Genomic DNA, 25326 nt, shown 5'->3' on the forward strand with positions numbered 1-25326 from the left:
TTGATTCCAGACGTAGGCAATGGAAGAAATTAAATTCATCTTTCATCCATGATATTGGATGTTTGTCTTTCGTCATGTGCTGTCCTATGTTGTTTCAGCGATTTCCTTGTGCCGTGCTAACCACACGAAAAACGAGGTACGCAAATTGTACCTGTCTAGTAGTAGGACACCAAGATCTCTAATACAATATTTCCTAGTAATTATGACATCATTAAGAGAATAATTATTTTAAGGACGTAGTTTTACGTGAAAAGGAAATTATAAAAATTTTGGATTTATTAATTTTCATTCCATTTTCATCAGACCATAGTCAAATTGAATGAATATCATTTTGAAGAATTTGAGAATCAGCCAAGCTATTAACTTTTCGAAAGATTGTAATGTCATCGGCAAATAATAATAATAATAATAATAATAATAATAATAATAATAATAATAATATAATAATAATACTTACTTACTGGCTTTTAAGGAACCCGGAGGTTCATTGCCGCCCTCACATAAGCCCGCCATTGGTCCCTATCCTGCGCAAGATTAATCCATTCTGTATCATCATATCCCACATGTCTCAAATCCATTTTAATATTATCTTCCCATCTACGTCTCGGCCTCCCCAAAGGTGTTTTTCCCTCCGGTCTCCCAACTAACACTCTATATGCATTTCTGGATTCGCCCATTCGTGCTACATGTCCTGTCCATCTCAAACGTCTGGATTTAATGTTCCTATTTATGCCAGGTAAAAAATACAATGCGTGCAGTTCTGCGTTGCGTAACTTTCTCCATTCTCCTGTAATTTCATCCCTCTTATCCCCAAATATTTTCCTAAGCACCTTATTCTCAAACACCCTTTACCTATGTTCCTCTCTCAAAGTGAGAGTCCAAGTTTCACAACCATACAGAACAACCGGTAATTAACTGTTTTATAAATTCTAACTTTCAGATTTTTTGACAGCAGACTATTTGACAGAAGCTTCTCAACCGAATAATAACAGGCATTTCCCATATTTATTCTGCGTTTAATTTCCTTCCGAGTGTCGTTTATATTTTGTTACTGTTGCTCCAAGATATTTGAATTTTTCCACCTCTTCGAAGGATAAATCTCCAATTTTTATATTTCCATTTCATACAATATTCTGGTCACGAGACATAATCATATACTTTGAATTTTCGGGATTTACTTCCAAACCTATCGCTTTACTTGCTTCAAGTAAAATTTACGTGTTTTACCTAATGATTAATAATAATAATAATAATAATAATAATAATAATAATAATAATAATAATAATAATAATTCAGAAGTAGACATTTATGTATACCACCTTGCCTCGGAACCTAACATCAGAAACCATGTGCCAGCATCAGGAATTGAAGTCATTATTCACTAGGAAGTCTCTTTAGTAATAAAAACAGAAGTTGACAGCCGACTGGTTGCCAGCGTGACGTACAAGAATTCTTGTGCATTCTACTAATATTGTTCTCTGCATGTCTTGAAAAGCCTATGTACTAAAGCATACTTTAATGGTCGTAGCCAAATCATTCATGTTTACTAGAAGAGGATGCAATCATCGCCTTTCTAGTGTTGACGACGGGACATAAAAGCCGCTATGACTGTGCACACAATGGCGGAAAGATTTAATAATTAGTTTTACAGAGCACAACAAAATCCTTTGTAATCAGAAAACTCCATGCAATAGATTAATGAGTCACGAAGTGCAGCACAGCCTTGGTGGTAATGTGGCTTGCTGCAAGATTGCAAGAAAGCTGTTGTACGAAATAGTGCGGTTTATAATTTTGAAACACGTTCCTTTCTTGTCACATAGTCAGGACGTAATTATACGACGATGAAACAAAATGAACATCGGAAGGAATAAACAATATCAATGATAACTTAAAATAGGCCGCAACTTATTATGTGTTTGCGCATTACATGTTTGCATTGTTTTTTTTTTCGTGCTTTTAATGTTATATATAGTACTAGCCGTACCCGTGCGCTCCGTCGCACCTGTTAGAAATAAATATACAGTAATTACATAATTAAAATAGGACGTTTGATCCAGGGAACATTCGTGTTTGATAGAAGGATAAATCGTTTAATATGCTACTTAATTTAAATTTTATTTAAATAATAAAATGCCGTCATTTTGGTCCAGAGACCACTCATTTGTTGCAATGACAATTCCTTTAACATGTTTCTTAATTGTTATTACATGCAACCATAGTTTAATGAAGATTGACATATCATTTAGTTTTAATGTGTATACTTTATATTACTTGCTATATGTTTCAGAAGTTACTGTAATAACATTGCAGAATTATGTCCATCTAGAGAAACTACATTTTCCAATGGTGAAATAATAATTAAACAACTAATTAGTTTCCGATATTACTTCATACAAACACAGAAACATTTTCTGTAGGCTATGTTTAATAGCTTTCGATCGTTGTTGTCCAAGACCCCTTATAGACGAAGTCATTTGTTTTTATTTCAGTATAGCGCCTTAGATGTCGTTATTGTAATTTTAAAACTCATTTATCTCATTAAATATCAGTCCTATCAAAATTTTGTAAAAAATAAAACTTATCGGAAATTATTTTTAAAGAAACTTTTGTTATATAACATTTTTTACAAAAATCAATAATAAGCGAGATATTTCGACTTATTTAATTCAGGTCCCCTTATAACCTTCCTTTTAAATAACGTATTTTGAATGCCATAGCGCCTAAAATCTAAGTTACAACGAACTTAATTTATATTCCAATTTTCATCGAAATCCGTTCAGCCATTATCGCGTGAAAAGGTAACAAACATCCAGACAGACAGACAAAAATTTCAAAAAAGCGATTTTCGGTTTCAGGGTGGTTAATTATATATGCTAGGACCAATTATTTTTGGAAAATCGAAAATTACCAGAAAATTTTCGGCTACAGATTTATTATTAGTATAAATGTCTTCATCTGTATTGTTTCAGTGGAAGCAAGGCTATTTTTGCTATATTATAGTTTATCTGCTTCATTCATATTGTTGTCGACAATAGTAATTGATGATTACACTGAACTGAAAAGGTATTGAATATTAAACGTAAACATACAACAACAATTCTTCTCGTCTCTTACAAACATCTCAACAAACAAACAGGGTGCACACATTCGCGTACATTGAAATACGCCCGCGCAAAAATATTTTTAACGAAAACTTCCAAACGACGCGTCAAAAGACATAGATTGTTTATTACTATTTGCAGAGGTCATCCCATATTATTTTCAGATGACATAAGTATAGTAATTACAGCCAATAACTCCAACACATTCCAATCTTCAACAGAGGAAATTCTCTTCAAAATATGTGACTGGTTCTCAGTCAATAAATTAGTATTAAATTGTAACACAAACTAACATAATTCAACTTAAATCCTGTCCAAATTCAATCTCGCAAATTTCTAGCGCAATAATTAACAATAGATCCCTGTTGGAAACAACAACCAAATTTCTTGGCTCAAAAATCGATAATGTGTTAAACTGGAAAAATCATATTAAAGAAATTACCCCCAAAGCAAATTCAGCATGTTTGCTATTAGATCTATGCAAAAGATAGTAAATATCAATACCTTAGAAACAATGTAGCTTGCATACTTCCACTCGGTAATGAGTTTTGGAATAATATTCTGGGGAAATTCCACAGATAGTAACAATATATTTCTATTACAAAAAAGAGTAATTAGAATAATAGTAGGTGCCAAATCTAGAGAATCGTGTAAGATTGTTTTAAAAAAACTACAAATAATGCCCATGGCTTGTCAGTATATCTTTTCATTAATAATCTTCCTCTTGTGTAATCGTGAAAACTTTGTAACTAATTCAACAGTTCATAGCATAAATACACGTCAAAAAAATGAGTTTCATACTCATTCGGCAAGTCTATCGTGCTATCAAAAATGAGTGCGTTATATGGCAGTAAACATTTTTAATAGCCTCCCTATCGATATAAAAAATGAAACTCAAAACATAAAATTATTTAGGGCCAAATTAAAGAAGTACCTAATTTCTCACGCCTTCTATTCTGTAGGTGAATTCATGACATTGAATAACACTTCATGAAATTCATACTAAAACTTTGTGTTGTACTAGTAGACTATATTGTAATTCTCTTCTGTATATATTTCATCTAGACTGTAACTAAAAATTAAGACATTACAATAGTATTAAGTTTTTTGACTTGTTCCATATCCTAGCTGTGAAGCAATGTATGAATACCATGGAATGTTAATAAATACAATACAATACAATACAATACAAAAAAAGGGTTCCTTACTGTTAGATCTATCGCCCCTCTGAGTTTGTCGCAGAGGTTTTGAATCATCCTGTATTTGCTTGGTTGGATTCAACTCGAAAACAGAGTTTTGGTGCGAACTTTTTAAGAATGTTTGTAAATTATATGATTGACGAATTAAATAACATACCAATGTGTAAAATCTTCAAGGAAGAAAAACGCACAAATATGTAAAATTTGTAGCATAATAACGGAAGGATTTTGTTAATTTTTGTCTTTGAAAGCAATACAGTAGTACAGTTTCGCTAGTCCAGTAGCAGAAATCGGTAACTCTGCGTATTAATCTCTGGAGAGTTTCCTGAGTCATCCTCCCTTGGAAAGTATGTCGGAACAAGCTGGGTTTCCATTAACGCAAAAGCAGAGCAATTAGAAGAAATTCTCACTGCTCTCAAGATCCGTCGAAGAAAATCCCAAGGCAAAAATTTTCTTTTTGTACGTACTCTCTTCCAGCGTTGAGAATCGTTCCTCTGTGAAAAATTTGGAGGCGCACAAAAACCATATTAAAGAGCTCTGTACGCAGTATCATGTAGGCGAGGTCAATGACGCCGAAAGTAAATGATTTACGAAAAATTTCTATTGCGAAATATTGCCTTGTCTTTTAATCACTAACATATGACTTCATTTTATAGTATAATTTCGAATATCATATCTAAACGGAATGGAAGATAAAATCCGTATAATATAGAAATATCATTTGCAGAAATAATTTGTTAGGAGCTAAAGTACGTAATACCTATACAGGGACATGATTTTATTTTTAACTAGCCGTACCAGTACGCTCCGCTGCACCTGTTAGAAATAAATATAAAGTAATTACATACTTAAAATAGGACATTTAATCCAGGGAACATTCGTGTTTGATAGAAGGATAAATCGTTTAATATGTTACTTAATTTAAATTGCATCCAAATAATTAAAATGCGATCATTTTGGTCCAGAGACCACTCATTGGTGCAATGACAATTCCTTTAACATGTTTCTAATTTTTATTACATGCAACCATAGTTTAATGAACATTGACATCATTTATATTTAATGTGTATACTTTAATTTACTTGTTATAGGTTTCCATTGAATAATGGTAATAACTTAATTTTAACCTTTCATTTCTATTCTACGTAGTCAGTAAATGGCGTTTGGCCCACTATGGTTCTGAACCCTTCAAATAACTTAAATTATATTATACAATATTACATTACATATATTATATTATATTATATTATATTATATTATATCAGAAGTTACTATAATAACATTATAGCATTATGTCCATATAGAGAAACTACACTTTCCAATGGTGAAATAATAATTAATTATACAAATCGGTTAATTTAGCTTCCGATATTACTTCATACAAACACAGAAACATTCTATGTAGGCTATCGTTCATAGCTTTCGATAGTTGCTGTCCAAGGCCCCTTATAGACGAAGTCATTTGTTTTTTATTTCATTATATGGCCTTAGATGGCAGTTATTTTAATTTTGAAACTCATTTACCTCATTAGTCCTATCAAAGTTTTTCAAGGAATAAAACTTATCGCAAATTATTTTTAAAGAAACTTTTGCTATGTAACATTTTTCACAAAAATCAATAATAAGCGAGATATTTCGATTTATTTAATTCACGCCCCCTTATAACCCCCCTTTTAAATAATGTATTTTGAATACCATATAGCCTAAAATCTAAGTTACAACGAACATAATTTATATTCCAATTTTCATCGAAATCCGTTAAGCCATTATCGCGTGAAAAGGTAACAGACAGACAGACAGACAGACATATAAACAAAAATTTCAAAAAAGCGATTTTCGGTTTCAGGGTGATTAGTAATATATGTTAGGACCAATTATTTTTGGAAAATCGAAAATTACCAAAAAAATTTCGGCTATAGATTTATTATTAGTGTAGATAACATTTTTAATATTAACCTTGCTATACCTTCGGATTAAAGGTCTAGAACCGGAAACACCGCTTCCTCCCCCTTCCAAGACTGGAGTTCGATGATACTACCGTAAAATACAAATCACTTTACTAGGTATAGGAGGGAAGAAAAGTAGTTTGCCCATTTATGTAAACTAGGAAATATCACAATTTTGAGTTTGATAATTTTCATTAGGTTTTTGTTTAATCAAAATACAGTACAGTATTAACACTTAGTGTTTTTACTCACGAATTGAACTATCTATTCGGACATATTAATTATGCAATGTGTATTGTACTGTTACAGCAAATTAGCGCACAATATAAAGAATGAAGTGAAATTGAAAAATAATCATAATTTGGATATTTAAACACATTTTTGAAAATAGTGGCCGTTCATTTCGATACAGGCTTCAGTTCTTTTGTGCATATTATCGCACTATAGACTATTGTACCTAATTCCAATTACCACTTTCGTCCTTCGTAATCATGTTGAAATAATTCTATACCTACTCTATAAAAGAGTACCTTACGTACTGTAAATTTAATCTTCATTTCTGCCCGATCCGAAAAGATAAAATTACTCAGAAATGCTATCTACTGTGCGTTCAAATGGTTTTGTAGCAGGGTCGTAGAAAGGGGGGGGAAATCACGTGACAATTACTTAACGAGGCCCTTTTATTTAAGGTATTTTAACAGTTGTATAATATTACGTAGACAGCCAATTTCTAACAGAAATTAATGTTTTCAGAAAAGAGCTAAGACAACCCAGCTACTAGACTTTACAGAGGGGCGAACAGAACAGATGGGGGAAACCGGGATGCGACGTAGGCAAACGGACGACAGTATCTGTGCGAAAATATGATTCAATATTGAAAGCTCTTTCGTCACTGGAAAACGCGAACATATTTCTGGAACGTACTATACTCACTAACACAGTACTGCATACGCGGTCTTGGTTCTGTGTGGAGAACGGTTGTAAGTTTATTAGTAGAGGGAGTGAGAGTGAAGTACATTAAAAAACTCAGGTACAATAAAAATTGAAGTAAAAATAAAATGATGTCTCGGTAGAACTTAAGCGAAAATGAATACACGTTCTTTCTTATTTTCGAAAATGCATATTTGTATTTTTTTTCATGACTATGGATTAAATTTGAGAAATGTCAAGTTTGTAAGTATTTTTATGCACTTTGATTAGGTAATGTAGATTTTACATCACTAATAAAAATGTTGTAAACACATTCATTACGCAACTAGTTAGTTACTGATAGTTTTATTACTCAAATATTTAGATAAGGATACTGCTATTATCTGAATGCATAATGTGAACTATACATTAAATTAAAAAAAAATAGAATATATTTTATTTATTATAAACATTCAATTGCAGAAATTCCAGCACTTTCAATATCTGAATCCTCGTTTGAACTCATTTTAACAATATTTGTTTATTTCTCTTAGTACTGCTACTCTTCTGTTATAAACAAAAACCTATCGTGTTCAAAACTAATAAAACAAACATTAACGAATCGCCTCTCGCGGGAAGAAACTAAAAATAATACAATCCCTTCTCGATAAAACTTTTCGGAAATAAATAACCGTAGTGTAAGTGTTTGAATTATTTATGTTTTTCCTAAGTGTTATAGTTAAGATTTTTGTAAGTGCTGGAAGTGTCGTGTAAGCGATTAATACTTTTTCCAGCTTAGTGCAACAGATGATTTGTGTTGTGATTTTGTACTTGTGAGTTGTGTTCATGTTGTGATTTTTTATTTGTGTGGGCTAAAGCAAGGAGATGCACTATCATCTTTACTTTTTAACTTTGCTCTAGAGTATGCCATTAGGAAAGTCCAGGATAACAGACAGGGTTTGGAATTGGACGGGTTACATTAGCTGCTTGTCTATGCGGATGACGTGAATATGTTAGGAGAAAATCCACAAACGATTAGAGAAAACGCGGGAATTTTACTTGAAGCAAGTAAAGAGATAGGTTTGGAAGTAAATCCCGAAAAGAAAAAGTATATGATTATATCTCGTGACGAGAATATTGTACGAAATGGAAATATACAAATTGGAAATTTATCCTTTGAAGAGGTGGAAAAATTCAAATACCTGGGAGCAACAGTAACAAACATAAATGATAGTACTCGGGAGGAAATTAAACGCAGAATAAATATGGGAAATGCGTGTTATTATTCGGTTGAGAAGCTTTTATCATCCAGTCTGCTGTAAAAAAAAAATGTCTGAAAAAGAAAAGGAAACAAAAACGTACTTTCAGTGTGATAATGTTATGCTCTGAGAGTCACAGAAGATGTTCGAAATGGTGACCATTGACATTAATGCACATTCAAAGGAGTTCCCCGAAAGACCGCATGACTGCCCGGCATGTTGCTGGCTGAATGAACACACAAGCCTGTCGAATGCGTTGCTGCATGTCGTCTGGTGTTGCCAGAATGTTTTGGTACACACTGTCCTTTACAGTTCCTCACAGGAAGAAGTCGAGTGGCGACAAGTCCGGGGAACGTGCAGGCCACTGTAAGCGGATTGTGGCGTCGACAGTTATTGTGGTTTGTTTACATGTTAGACAGCAAACACACAACACACGACATGTACCGACGTCAGTCGTCTTTCATTTTGTGTATGTTAATGCATAAGTTGAATGGGGCACCACAACAAACGACACATTCTGATGGCATTCATTTTGTTGTTGTTATTGATTAGGAAGGTGACATTGTGATACATTTTTGAACTCGTCTTAATGTGTGTAATCAATGTAACATGATTAAAGTATGTAGTGATATTTGAAAAATTGATGGCGTCACGTGTGTCTTGTACCATAATGTAGTTACCTGCACCAAATCTTTACACTCATGTTAGGCACTCGTTCTAATATAACTCTCAAAAACAAAAATTCCAATACCTATCCAAGCAAAAAGGTTATAATAGGTGCTCAAGATAAATGGAACATTCTGTTTAATTAATTGATTTCACCAAATGATTCTGGAAGGTTCGCTTGTGAGATACAGTCAAGATGCTCAAGTTTAGAAAGAGAATGTTTCCGAGAGAAATGACAGAGTGAAGAGTTTAAAAGAACTTGAGTTTGTTTCTTCGTCAAGCTTATTATCTCTTCTTTTTAATTTTTTGATAGACATGAAATTACAGAATGGCTTCTAAATCATTTATTAGTAAAGTTTCGCCGAAATTGCTAAGGTAATAGACGGAGAAAGTCTTTTGTTCCAAAAACTCGTCTCGTTTACGAAATCAATGTTACAATCTTGGCACGGACTCCAAGTCTCACTAGAGAGAGTTACATTATATTGTGTTCTCCACTCGAGAATGAGAGATTAATTTAGCAATTAGTTGCTACTTACTAGGAGTGCTCATACTTGAGACTTGAACAAAAGAAATCGTAAATGCTGATGGTCTGGATGGGGTATTGTTGCAGCACTTACCTGAAGCCTGACATGTGAGGTTCGAAGTGCCGTTGAGACGAAAACCAATAGGACACTGGAAAACTGCCACTTGACCCAGACGAGTGCCTTCCACGCGTGACGTCAGGTAAGGGTCATTGATTTCCATGGGCTCGCAGTGGACCGCTGTGGGAGAAAAGAAGTTCACGTATTCAGCAGCTCTGAGACAAAGGGTCGTCGGCGGCGGGTAAGGAAAGTATAGCGATCAGAATGAAAGGAATCTGTGTTGACAACTGGAATGAAATCTAACTGCGGTTGTTCGCAAATATATCATGCAGCGCTTCTGTTTATGGCTGTAGTCCAGGTTATGTATAATCTTTTCGCTGTAAGAAAAATCCTAATATAAACAATAGCACGTGACTGAAGTGAGACTTCATTGGTCGCTGTTTGGCGCCATAGATTCTCAGTACGTGTTCCCGCCCACTGTTGTACATTCTGTTTCATGTTAAACATTTCCCGTTACTAATCATGTAGGCCTAACCTCACTACTATGCATTCGTTTGCTTAGGAAACATTTACTTTATAATTACTCTAATTAAAGCTCACATAACTTATTATATACATTTAAGACTGTTTGTTTTTCTCCGCTTTTGAGAGGGTTTCTACTCTTAAGTTTAATAACCACACACACCGAGGATGCAGAAGCGATACTTCAGTACCACGTGCTTACCAGAACGACTATGAACTCAAGTGACGCCAGCTTGTTACAAGAACAGACTACCTCGGTATTACTGTTGGTATTCATCCGCGTTCATAGTACATAACAAAATATAAAAGTAGCTTTTCTTTTACATATCGTTTTACATATGAGTGAAGTTATATGTTTCATTGTATTTAACAACTAGAATTCAATTTTTTATTTTCAAATAATACAAGATGATAGTTTCCAAATACGGACTATATTTTCCTGCGTCGTGTGAGTGTTTCGACTGGGAGCCAATCACGGGTATGACAGCCACGTGCTTGTGTTTACACTACGATTTTTCTTACAGCGAAAACAGTATAGAATGTAGTTTTTTATATATACCAGTGGCGGCTCCTGCATATTTCTTAAGAGGAGGAAAGAAGTTAACAGCACGAAATGATACCTTCTTGAATGAAACATGCTACAAATTAGCCTACATGCATACATGTAAGACCAGGTAGTGTTGGGGTTGGCCTTCCCTTCTGTATAGCAATAATCTGTTCTTGTAAACTGAGTTTCCTAAATTGTCCAAAATATATGTTTTCACTTCCATTCGTTGTTCAATCATCATCATCATCCTTCACGAATTAGGCCTCTGTAGACCTGTTTCGGCCCCATCTAGCAGTCTTCTTAAAGGTCTTCCTGATCGACGATGTCCTCTAGGTTTATATTGCATCGTAATTTTTGGGATTCTTGAATTTTCCATTCTTCTTACATGATCTAGCCGATTGAATTTGTATCTGCTGGTTTTTTCTTCTACTGACTCTACTTCTAATTGTTCTAAAATTTCTTCATTCCTTTTTCGGTCTAAAAGAGTATATCCTGCTGTCCTCCTGAAAAATTTCATTTCCGTTGCTTTGATTCTGTTCATGTCTTTTTTCTTTAATGTCCAAATCTCGCTTCCGTATAAAAGGGAGGGTAATGCTAGTGTATTATATATTTTTATTCTTGTAGATTTTTGTACTAATTTAGCTTTTAATGTATTGTTTATTATTCCTAGAATTTGTGTAAATTTGGTACTTTTCTTGTGCACATCTTTTTCATTTTGATAAGATATTTCACAACCCAGATAATTGAAATTTTGCACTTGTTCGAGGCATTGGTTATTGGGTATTATCTTACTTCTGACTGGGTCTTGTCCTAAAAATGCCATTACTTTTGATTTTTGTGCTGAAATTTCCATCCCAAAATCTTTTAATATTTTATTTAATGTATACAATCCTCTTTGTAAATTATCCTCTGAATTGGAAATTATGACTTGATCATCGGCATAGAGTAAGGTATTTAATGTTAGAGCACTGGTTATTTTGATTCCTGATGTGTAGATTTGGTTCCATTTTAAAATAATTTCATTTATATAGATATTAAATAAAGTTGGTGATAGTGGACAACCTTGTCGAACTCCATTATTAACTAATTTTCTTTCGGATATACAGTTATTTATTTTGACACTTATTTTGCTGTCTGTGTAGATTTCTATTATATTTTGTAATAGCAAATTTGGAATATTTTTATCTTGTAATATGTCGAATATGTTCAATAATTGCGCAAATAACAATTACAAGGAAATTCACAACTTCGTAGCATTTTTCGAGCACACTACATCATCACACGTGTTGGAAGAGATTAGCTATTAAATCGTAACCGGAGCCGTTTTACGGAAATGGAAATGGGAATGGGAAATAATCTGAGGAAAGCGAGAACACTGCACCCAACCACGTGGTCTGTGTTGCCACATGTACATTTTACAAGTTCAGTATCACATGCTTTTGAAGAATGTCAGTTCTTGTAAAGTCATACTATCTTTATTGTTCAAAGCTGCCGGCGGCCGATTAATTTTTTATGTTAAAAATGATGTAGTTTGGAGTACCTTCTTTCAGTTTCAAATATATTTGTACAAAACTGACAACTTGGCTGTTGCCCTGTCTAGTACACAATGAATAGAAGTGAATTTCAGGGGCCAACTACGTAGAACTACTTCCTCTTTGTTTTACATAAACCCGACTTTAACTTTCAAATATCCACGAAAGTTTGAAACCATGAATAGTAGCCTATATAAAGTGCAATGAATAATATTTTCGATTTATAATTAAAAAAACGTTTACATGGTGTCTTTCATAGCGTTGCGTTAAAACTGTTTTTGTTGTGTCTCCTCCTAGATGTGTTATAGTCTGGTTGAATGCAACATCGTTAGGTGGCAGCGGTAGCGAGCTTGCTGCACGACCAGTCGGTTTCTATTTCTCGCCCATGACCGATTCAGAAGAGGATCTCCTCCCTCTCCGTTCATTTACTTGCTTTAAAACTCTGCTTCTTTCTCTGGCCGCTAGTGCGCTGTTGTCTATGTGTGTTAACTGCAGTAAAGGAGGAATGGATTGACTTTCCTCCACACAGACAATCTCGCATCTTTCTCACAGTTTTCTACAGCACATGAGCGCGCGTGGTTTAAAACTCGATCAACCGAGGTTTTCTTATAGCTGTGAACTTAAAAATTATCGAATCTTCCTCGAATTTCAAGGCACATATTTTATTTGATATTTACTTTCAAAAGAAGAAAATGTGAGGAGAGCGTTCCTCTCCTTCCCTCCTCCGAGGAACCGCCACTGATATATACAGAGGATCACGTAAGAGAAATTCCTAAAATAATGATTTGGCCGTCTCTTCAGTGTTGTCAACTAATACTAGATATCACCAAAAGAGGATAAAATCACACAATGCTATGTGCTATAATAATAATAATAATAATAATAATAATAATAATAATAATAATAATAATAATAACAATAATAATAATAATAATAATAATAATAATAATAATAATAATATAGTATTAACAATAACGATGTCTTGGTTATTTACCACATCTCATCTTTATGTTGGGGAGGTTTTTTCTAAAAGATTCAATAATTTGTGAAAGAGTATATTTTTCTTCTGCACCTCTCGCACATCATGTCAGCAGTTATAGTCCCGTCGCTCTAATTTCCGGCAGCCAATCACGTTGCAGGTCGGCTACATTTAAACGTGTACGTCTTGTGATTCGCTGATGAAGACGTCATGTATTTCCTAAGGCTGGATAAATACTTAATACAATCGCCCGCCATTTTGGCTCTTTCGTTGGCGTTCGCAGAAACCATATGAGAACGTTATTTGCCGCTCAATTATTTGCTGAATTACAGTGCGTTTGATTTATTATCATAGGAGCTACGACATGATAATGTTTAACGGTGTGGCAAATAGATTCCTCGTCTGGTAGCTTGGCAACGAAAGAACAAAAATGGCGAACGATACTACCTACCTTGACTTTATAGAGCCTTGACTTCCTAATACGTAAGCAAAACGGAGGAGTCACGCCGGGAATAACAGCGTCGCGACTATAGTAGATTAGTGTATGGTCTAATATTAAAATGTATTTTGTCTGACAACATGAAATTCATTGCTTTGGTTAAACAGTTTACGAATCACGAGACCTAACCTAAAAATGTATTTTGTGCGAGATCGTGCGTATTTGCTTGTTTTCCGCACATAACCAATACGCGGTAAGTGTGAAATACCACATTCAGTATTCCCAACCTAACACATAACAATTTCCCTCTTCTTACCGCTTAAGCGCGACATTCATTTTACTGCTTTAGGCTTTTAACATATTATTTTTAGAGACGTTTAACATAGTAATAATTATAAATTGGAAACTTACCACTGCAATTTCACCTAAATTGCAATGTTAATTATTGTTTTTAAATATTTGCAAAAATTAAGTAAAGTCTACTACTCCACGAAACTTATTGCATTCCTGATAAAAGTAACATTAAGGAAGCCGTGAAAAAATCAACAAGATTCCAGATGCCGATGTTATTACTGCAATATGTTATATAAATAATATTGTTAAAATATTAAAATGAAAAATAAATCATTACATAACCTTACCGTTTGTTTTAAGTTCGCATTTATAGACTGGGGAAAAAAAAGACAGACGTATATCACGGCCTGCTGGAGTATAGTAAACACAGAAAACATTTTATAGCAACAATGTTGAAGAAAGATATTTCGGTTTTCCGAAGTTGCCGTCATTAAACAGAAACCAAGATGGAGATTTCATTGCAACTAATTAGAAATTCGTCTTTTAGGTATGTAATAAACGATCTTCGCACAAAATAATGCACGATACACGAGCGGTATGTTTGTTTTCATGTTCTCGGAAATTAAAAAAGCTCAACTACGTTTCGCTTTTTCAATCTTTTCCTCGACCATGAAAACGTCAACATACCGCTCTTGTAACGTATATTACTATTGTTTGATCACGTGAAATGATTAGTATGAATTCCGAAAACGAATGCCACTTTGAAATGTATGCTTTACAATATTTACTCCATTATTGTAATTAAAGTCTAAACACGAAAGAAATTAATTGAAGTGTGAAATGGTATTTCTATCGATTACTCAAGGGTATGTATCACACGAAATATGTTATATTTATTTACACTTAGCCTACCTGACTCTAATCTTGAAATTGTAATCACAACACAAAGCAACAAGTACAATAACTATTATGTATTAATATTAATACTGATATTAATTAATTATTAGTATGTTCAAATTTCACTAGCTTCCAGTAACCGCCTCAGAAATCTAGAACAATTTGAATTTTCAGAATTTAAACTACTGACAACTTGTGTCACTGCTGTCAACTTAACAGTTATAAAATCACTACCAATTATAGTTTTTCTCAGTACTGAAATTCGAAACGAAGTTGGCAAAAGAAAATTGAACCTGCAAACTGGAAAATCACCATAATCCACTAGCTTATGTAGTAATGGGGGGGGGGAATGGTTAGGTTTCACCCTTGGGGTATTAACTAAGCCTACCCGGACTATAGCATGGACTCCTGCTTATTCTTCCTATTCTAGTGTACCGTATACTCTATTTTTTAGTCTAAAAGATTATTTCATTAACCGCATAAAATCTTACACTATTGTTGAAGTGTTAATCTTTCATTTAACGGGGAAATGGAAATGAATTTTAAGTAAAAATTTTAATTTATGTTTTATTTTTTTCAATTTATTATCTGGTTTTCCCACCCTTTAAAATCGTATATCACATATGACTGATATGACTACACTAAACTTGCAGCCTATCCATTTCAATTTTTCGATTTGCTGAGAAGCGGTCAACAAGTTTTGATTTATCGCTTAATTCCCGAAAATTTACAGATTGTTGGCAGAAAATTATGTTTTCTTTTTTTTCAATTTATTCTTTGATTTTTCCTCTCTAACCCTTTACAGCACAGTAAACCAAAAACTGAAAACAAAATGTAATATTTTATGTTTTTCGTATCATGGATCATAACAAAGCTTCATTTGTTAATAAATTCCAAACTTTAATTAGATCTTAAGTATAAGATGCATTTTACTTATTTTAAAAATCAGGTGTAGACAAATTCCGGGCGACCAAATATTGTATGTGGCGTCTGAATTGTTTGAGTTCAAAATTTTTTTAGACTTCGATTTATTTTATGACAGTTTGAGTAATACTCGCGGTATATGGCATTCAAATCATTCTAACCTATCTCATGATATTTTTTTCCCCACTTTCTTAACTGTAAATGAGCACAAACGCTACTTAGGTGTAAATTTTTCTGATATTTTGTTTATTCGATTCCCTAACCGTTTCAAATGTATATCATTTTACCTTTTAGGTGTGTTTCCAAATTATATGTAATACGCTTTGTCAAATCTGGCAACCTTTACATAAGGGAAGCTAAATTTATTATTATTATTATTATTATTATTATTATTATTATTATTATTATTATTATTATTATTATTATATGTTAACAAAATCGGTTGTGGGAAGAAATTCGAATGTGTTATTTAAATTAATATTGTTACAATTGTTGAGCATCATAGAATCATAGCTTCAGAGCTAGCTTTTGGTTTCATCTGCAATTGTTTAATCCAAAGCCTCCTAAAATTGATATACTGAAAAATTAAAATTTCCCTTTATTCAGTACATGTACATTGTCATCAAAAGAGGTATTTCTTTACAAGAGAAAAGTTTATAAATTGCAAAAAAATATTATTTTGTACGTACTGAGGCCTGGAGAATCCAAAAATGGAGAAATAAGTACATGGCGCCATTAAAAAAAAATCCGACTCATTGACACAACCTTTATAAATGAAAGGCATAGTAATTGAAAATATGTTCAAAATATTCCTTCTTTTGATACCTTACAACTTTTGTATAAACAGTTTCTTCATAAAATTATAAATAAGAAAGCACCCCGCATATAGTGACATCAAAAACTTTTGTGCGAGATCGTGCGTATTTGCTTGGTTTCCGCACAAAACCAACCCGCGGTAAGTCTAAAATTCCACATTCAGTATTCCCAACCTAACACACATAACAATTTCCCTCTTCTTACCGCTTAAGTGACATATTGATTTTACTGCTTTAGGCTTTTAACATATTATTTTTAGAGACGTTCAATATAGTAATAATTATAAATTGGAAACTTACCACTGCAATTTCACCTAAATTGCAATGTTAATTATTGTTTTTAAATATTTGCAATTACACTACAATTTCACATAAATTGCACTGTTAATTATTGTTTTTATATATTTGCAAAAATTAAGTAAACTCTACAACTCCACTAAAGTTACTGCATTTCGTGATATGTATTATCAATTTCTGTATATCACAACTGGTTGAATTGTTTATGCCTTAAATTTAATTAAATTGTTTTGTATTATAATATAGCTCAACTTATGAATGATCGTTTGCGTTTGTAAATTTAATAATCTGATTGGCTATGTACTGTATACTTTTAGTAGAGCCATCGATGTTGGTCAGTCGACAGACTCGCTGGGCTGCTGATCCGGAGCTGCGTTCGGGCTTGGGTTGGACCCCCCTTTGGACTTTGGTTTCTTCGGAGGTTTTCCCCAGCCGTGGGACTGAAGCCGGATGGTCTATGGCGAGTCCTTGACATCAACCCCTTTGATTTGATTACCCCCTTCGATTTGATTACCTGGTTGGGTTTTTCCGAGGTTTCCCCCACCGAAAAGGCAAATGCCGGGTAATATTTTGGCGAATCCTCGGACCTCATCTCATCTCACTACATCTCGCCAAAATGTAAAAAAATGTAAAAAAATGTAAAAAAATTGTACAAAATTGTAAAAATTGTAGAAAATTACTAAATTGTAAAACTATAAAAATTTGTAAAAATTGTAATTGTAATATTGTAAAATGTTGACATGTTCCACATCTTAAAGCTTCATTGCTCATGTAAGATCTATGGAATAAAATAAATGAATGAATGAATGAATGAATGTAACATTAAGGAAGCCGTTTGTTTTAAGTTCGCATTTATAGACTGGGGGGGGGGGGAAGACAGACGTATATCACGGCCTGCTGGAGTATAGTAAACACAGAAAACATTTTAAAGCAACAATGTTGAAGATAGGTATTTTTGTTTTCCAAAATTGCCGTCATTGAACAGAAACCAACATGGAGATTTCATTGCAACTAATTAGAAATTCCTCTTTCAGGTATGTAATAAACGATCTTCGCACAAAATAATGTACGATACACGAGCGGTATGTTTTCTTTCAATTCTCGGAAATTAAAAAAGCTCAACTGCGTTTCGCTTTTTCAAACTTTTATTCGAACATGAAAACTTCAACATACCGCTCTTGTAACGCATATTACTATTTCCTTACATTTTTATTACAGCCTACCTTGTTTTTTTACTATATCATGCAGGCTTTGCTTAATCGTAAGTTCTAGTTGCCATGGTAATATTTTACACTGCATAGGTACAATCAGGGCATAGTTAAAAATGCAAGGAAAAAGTTTTTGATGTCACTTTAGTTATAACTCTGTAGATAGCGCGTGCACTTCCGAACCAATCGGTTCGTTGTTCGATTCTTGGGTTTTCTTATATTTGGGTCTATCTTTATCCCAGGGGATCGCATGTTTATTCCTTGTCTTGCAATTTCTCTTGTGTTGTCTCCTGCATCGTCCTGGTCACAGTAGCAGGGACGCTTGCAGTGTGAGTGTCATTTGTTAGTACAAATATATTTCCTCTCGTGTAAGTGTGTACAAACTGAGAAGGTTAATAAGAGTGCAGTATTTAAAAAAAATGTAAGGAATCTGCATATTTCAATAAAATTTCAGTAATGGAATAGAAATGCTTTACTAATTAAGTTTGATAGGAACTGTTTTAAAGCTTGGTAGAAATAAGTTGATCGGAGTTCAAGGCTCCACATAGACTAACGAAAGCGGATTTGCGAAGCTGAACGAGCAAACAGTTTTGAATTAGAGGCGCAGGAGAAACTTTCTAGTGGTTTACATCATGTTCTTAAGTACCAAATCAACAGTTGAAGTACTTTCCGCAGACCTCTAATGCAATAATATTACCAAGTGTTTAAGTGAACTAGGATATCTGAAAATTTAACGTTACCGGTACTAGAATGTCGTGTTCCAATTGGTATGTAACTAGTTTTCGAAGTACAGGTAGTTACATGAATTATATGTATATTCAGCATAAACGAATGAATGCATTCAAGGATAAATTAATAAATAGATGAATGGATGGATAAATGGGTAGGTACATAGACAGACAGACAGGTAGATAGATAGATAGATAGATAGATAGATAGATAGATAGATAGATAGATAGATAGATAGATACATAGATAGATAGACAGACAGACAGACAGATAAGTAGATAGGTAGACAGATGGATGGATGGATGGATAGATGGATACGGTAGATAATAATAATAATAATAATAATAATAATAATAATACTAATAATAAAATAATAATAATACTAATAAAATAATAATAAAATAATAAAAAAAATAATAATAATAATGGCTTTATTTAACCTGGCAGAGATACGGTAGATAGATAGATAGATAGATAGATAGATAGATAGATAGATAGATAGATAGATAGATAGATAGATAGATAGATAGATAGATAGATAGATAGATAGATAGATAAGGCAGATAGATAGATAGATAGATAGATAGATAGATAGATAGATAGATAGATAGATAGATAGATAGATAGATAGATAGATAGATAGATAGGTGGATGGGTAGATGGGTAGATAGAGTTAGATAAATAGATAAACAGACAGACAGATAGATGGATGCATTAGATAGATAGACAGATAGATAGATAGATAGATAGATAGATAGATAGATAGATAGATAGATAGATAGATAGATAGATAGATAGATAGACGAGATGGATGGATGAGATAGATGGATGGATGAGATAGATGGATGGATGAGATAGATGGATGGATGAGATAGATGGATGGATGAGATAGATGGATGGATGAGATAGATGGATGGATGAGATAGATGGATGAGATAGATAGATAGATAGATAGATAGATAGATAGATAGATAGATAGATAGATAGATAGATAGATAGATAGATAGATAGATAGATAGATAGATAGATAGATAGATAGATAGATAGATAGATAGATATATAGATACAGTATATATACGGTAGATAGATAGATGGATGGATGGCTGGATACGGTAGATAGATAGAGTAGGTAGGTAGAGAGATAGATAGATAGATAGATAGATAGATAGATAGATAGATAGATAGATAGATAGATAGATAGATAGATAGATAGATAGATAGATAGATAGATAGATAGATAGATAGATAGATAGATAGATAGATAGATAGATAGATAAGGTAGATAGATGGATGGATGGATAAGGTAGATAGATGGATGGATGGATAAGGTAGATAGATGGATGGATGGATAAGGTAGATAGATGGATGGATGGATAAGGTAGATAGATGGATGGATGGATAGATAGAAAGATGGATGGATAGATAGATAGATAGATAGATAGATAGATAGATAGATAGATAGATAGATAGATAGATAGATAGGTAGGTAGGTAGGTAGGTAGGTAGATTGGTAGGTAGGTAGATTGGTAGGTAGGTAGATTGGTAGGTAGATAGATAGATAGATAGATAGATAGATAGATAGATAGATAGATAGATAGATAGATAGATAGATAGATAGATAGATAGATAGATAGATAGATAGATAGATAGATAGATAGATAGATAGATAGATAAAAATAAATAAATAAATAAATAAACACCGGTAACTAAATAAGTGACTCAGTAATAAATAGGTATCAATTTCACCAAACCGCCAGTGATGTTACTTCTTGGTTAGGTTACGCTTTTCATGCGCGACACTCTGTTTACATTAGCAACAGGTTTCCAACGCCCACCCAGTATGTGCCCGGGAGCCCATAGTGCAAAATGCCCGTCGTGAGCACGTCTTCTCTATAAACAATGCAGATTGAATATCCGTCACACATCGACTCTTGCCGGATGCATCGTGCTGTAGACCACGCAGCCAACCACCGCACTGGTGTAATACAGTCTTAATACTCTTTCTGATTCGAAATGGGCCACGGATCTGCATCTCCCCCAACACAAATTTCGACATTTTCACAATTAAAGTCTTTGATGTAGGATCCTTGGCTTCCACATTTTGTCTTCGGTACTTCGGAGTGAGTTTACTTGATTGTCTCTCGCACAGCGGAAGGACTCGGATTCCTTCTGTTGCGAGAACTGCTTTTACCCCTCTTCCCACTTGCTTCACAGTCATTTGACATCTTCGGCGATCCTGCCCTGTTCCTGTTCTGTCGTGCTTCGTCTCACTCTCGCGTGGTAACTACTAGGTTACGTCCATTTTCGAGTTTCGCCTTCAAAGTCGCTAATATTCCTTCTTATGCAACGAGAAAATCGGGGTGAGACAAGTAGCCAAGTGGCTTGGAGCTCACAAGGACATTTTTTCTGAGTACCCAATTTCCATTGCAAGTTTTCGACTACATTTAAATGTTGATCCACTCACTCACTCACTCACTCACTCACTCACTCACTCACTCACTCACTCACTCACATATTAATTAATCCATCCATCCATGAACCCATCTTTCCATTAACTCAGACTTCTCTTGAAAAAGAAAAATTTCCTGGATGTCTATAGTCTGGAAATTTGTGTGATTGTATGTGTGCCGGGTTAATATTATTTAGCCAATCTTAAAAAATACAGGGTGGAAGGTAACCTTTTACAATCCTTCTGGGCTATGATATCTCGAATTATGACAAACAAGAAAGTCTAATAATATTTTGTTCCCAGAACGACGGTTTTCGAAAAAATGGACTTTTGTAACTTGAAATTATGATTAAGTTTTTCATGAAACTGCTCAAAACTAGATTTTTTTTTATCTCATGTAGGATGATAGAGTAAGCTATGTTTGGCCATGTTACAGTAGTATTTGCATGGAAAATGACACAGAAAACACGCAAATGGTGGACACTTTAAACAATACCTTCAAAAGACACTGTGTACCTTACATTAATGTGTATAATTTTCATTTAATTTCAAAGTTGTTTATTTCTTCCAAATATTATATTGTAATTGAGTTGGAGTGACATCAACTTTGTGATCCTCAATGTGAAACAACACTCTATTTAAAGGATTAATCTTGTTTTATGTATAATTTTTCATTCTACTGTACTGATGAAATTGCCTCAAAATGTAACGGGAACTACAGGTTTGTTCGTACTAAATTTAATGCTGAAACGATACAATAACGAAAGTTTCATCATAGATAACGAATAACATAGTTCATGCAATTAACATGTTACGACTACATAAGTTTTGATTTGACTGCATTCTGAACAGATGTTTTTATTTACAAAACGGTATGTGTGTACTTCCTCTCAAAACCCCTGCCAAGAAGATGATTGGAGTGGCATTCAGTATGCTGCATGGATAAATATATAATAGGATGCGAAACGTACTGAGTTTCCCGTAACACATACTACAGGCGCTGTTGCAGAAATTGATCTTGCTGCCATCTGTTTGTGGGAGGGACGTTATTACATCTAGCAGCGCACCAAGTAGCGAAAAGAGTAATTACTCCGTGCATTTAGCAGCGCACCTGGTGACGAAAATGTTAAACTGTGCAGAAAGTATTCCCTCCCACCCTAATCGATATTCAAAACTAACCCAATTTAAAATAAAACATTTACAGTTTTATTGCTCACAGCATCTTCCACTGAAAATTCTTACCGGAGCCAACAGGAAGATAAAAGAGACGATCTATTTTACACTACCTGATTAAAATATAACCAGACAGAGACAAAAAAATAAAGCAAAATGTTAGATAATTGGGATTGTATTCTTTGGGTATTTATTGTACAGCACAATGGAAAAGTCTGCAAGAACTACTTAGATAGTTCAATCCATTATATTACTATTACTTTACAATACATTCAACAACACTATTTTCACAACATCCATAAACATCACTGTTTAACATGCACTGTTTATACACACACGTAGTATCACTTTATGTTCACTTATTAGCAAGTTTCTATCTGCCATCTCGTCTCCTCGACTCTCGAGCAATATCTCGAACGGATAAATAGAGAACTCCGGGTAATGTACCCAACACGTAGTTCTAACGTTTACCACCTACGACGTTGGGCGCTGATTATATTATTTTAGCCCCCTGCCGCCAGATGGTGCTGACCGCAGTTTCGCATCCTAATATATATTTATCCATGATGCTGGGATGCAATGCTCTAGCGAAGTAAGCACTGCTACATTGCAACATTTGTTTTCTCGAAATATTACAAAAACTATTAGTCGTATGAAAAAATATTATTTGACAAAACGTTCCCAAATGATATGATCTGTTATGTGTGTGAAGGACTGTAAAAGGTTACCTTCCACCCTGTGTTAAACACAGTGTATCGGGAGTAACCTTAACACAAGTTTCAGCGTCACATTATTTACAAGTAATTCCATCAGTTAGCACAACCATAAAGCACTAATAAAAAGATATTGATCAAAAGGATTTCTTCTGCGACGAATAAACTGGAAAATGTTGAAGGATAGAGTTTAATACAAGCAGAAGCAGCGTATAAAAAATCAAATATAATATACGTAAACCAGCGAATAGGGATTATAAAGAATGGACACAGCGAATTTTCCTGTGTTTTGTTTCTCTGTGCGCCAGCGGCTAGTTCCACTTTCAAGCGCTAGAGGTAGTGTAATCGAGCATACGCTGAGATAATAATTGAGAATAGAATTAAGACACAGGATCCAAACATCGCCTACCTTATTGCATAATCCAGTAACGCTTTGCTTCAAATAAATTCAAGTTAACAGCTTTTCCTTATTTCTCAGTGACAAACTAGTTGTAATAATAATATTTTATATTTCAGATATCATAAATTATATTATAAAATAATATAATCATCATCATCATCATCCTTCACGAATTAGGCCTCTGTAGACCTGTTTCGGCCCCATCTAGCAGTCTTCTTAACGGTCTTCCTGGTCGACGATGTCCTCTAGGTTTATATTGCATCATAATTTTTGGGATTCTTGAATTTTCCATTCTTCTTACATGATCTAGCCAATTGAATTTGTATCTGGTGATTTTTTCTTCTACTGACTCTACTTCTAATTGTTCTAAAATTTCTTCATTCCTTTTTCGGTCTAAAAGAGTATATCCTGCTGTTCTCCTGAAAAATTTCATTTCCGTTGCTTTGATTCTGTTCATGTTTTTTTTCTTTAATGTCCAAATCTCGCTTCCGTATAGAAGGGTGGGTAATGCTAGTGTATTATATATTTTTATTCTTGTAGATTTTTGTACTAATTTAGCTTTTAATGTATTGTTTATTATTCCTAGAATTTGTGTAAATTTGGTAATTTTCTTGTTCACATCTTTTTCATTTTGATAAGATATTTCACAACCCAGATAATTGAAATTTTGCACTTGTTCGAGGCATTGGTTATTGTGTATTATCTTACTTCTCACTGGGTCTTGTCCTAAAAATGCCATTACTTTTGATTTTTGTGCTGAAATTTCCATCCCAAAATCTTTTAATATTTCATTTAATGTATACAATCCTCTTTGTAAATTATCCTCTGAATTGGAAATTATGACTTGATCATCGGCATAGAGTAAGGTATTTAATGTTAGAGCACTGGTTATTTTGATTCCTGATGTGTAGATTTGGTTCCATTTTAAAATAATTTCATTTATATAAATATTAAATAAAGTTGGTGATAGTGGACAACCTTGTCGAACTCCATTATTAACTAATTTTCTTTCGGATATACAGTTATTTATTTTGACACTTATTTTGCTGTCCGTGTAGATTTCTATTATATTTTGGAATAGCAAATTTGGAATATTTTTTTCTTGTAATATGTCGAATAAAAGGTCTCTTCGGACTTTATCAAAAGCTTTCACAAAATCAATAAAAGCTATATGGGTTTCTAAATTAAATTCTCTTCTTTTTTCCAACAATAGTTTGATACTAAATAATGGATCTACACATGATCTTCCTTTTCTAAAGCCATTTTGACACTCCAGAAGGAAAGTTTCAGCATGTTTTTTTAATTTTTCATTTAAAATCCTACTAAATATCTTATAACATGTGTTGAGGATACTAATCCCTCTATAGTTTTCAACATTCTGTTTATCTCCTGTTTTATATATGGGAATAATTACACTATTTTTCCATTCTTCCGGTAAAGTGGCAGTCAGATATATTCTGTTTAGAAATCTTAGTAATCTTTCTTGAAATAGATCTCCTGCATATTTATACAATTCTGAATTTAGGTTATCTTCTCCAGGTGATTTACTATTTTTCGTCTTCTTTAATGCTTCTTGTAGTTCTTCTTTTGTAATGCATTGTTCATCTGGGTTTTTTGTGTCCCAGAATTTTGAATCAAAAGTAGGATTGTTCCATAAGTTTTTGTAAAAGTCTAGGAATGTTTCTATTTTGGGGCAAGGGTTTATCTTGGCGGATTCCTTTATGTCTCTGTTCATGTATTTTAAAA

General features: G+C 33.7%; 1 protein-coding gene across 1 annotated transcript in view; it reads right to left on the bottom strand.

The window, feature by feature from the left end:
- Window positions 1-25326, bottom strand: part of hig (hikaru genki) — a 617858-nt gene that overhangs the window by 172866 nt on the left and 419666 nt on the right. The window contains exon 7 of the mRNA XM_069822891.1: window positions 9699-9842. Within this exon, the coding sequence (XP_069678992.1) occupies window positions 9699-9842 (144 nt within the window). The remainder of the gene's footprint in view (window positions 1-9698; window positions 9843-25326) is intronic.

This window comes from Periplaneta americana, chromosome 4 (genome assembly GCF_040183065.1).
Source record: "Periplaneta americana isolate PAMFEO1 chromosome 4, P.americana_PAMFEO1_priV1, whole genome shotgun sequence".
Taxonomy (NCBI): domain Eukaryota; kingdom Metazoa; phylum Arthropoda; class Insecta; order Blattodea; family Blattidae; genus Periplaneta; species Periplaneta americana.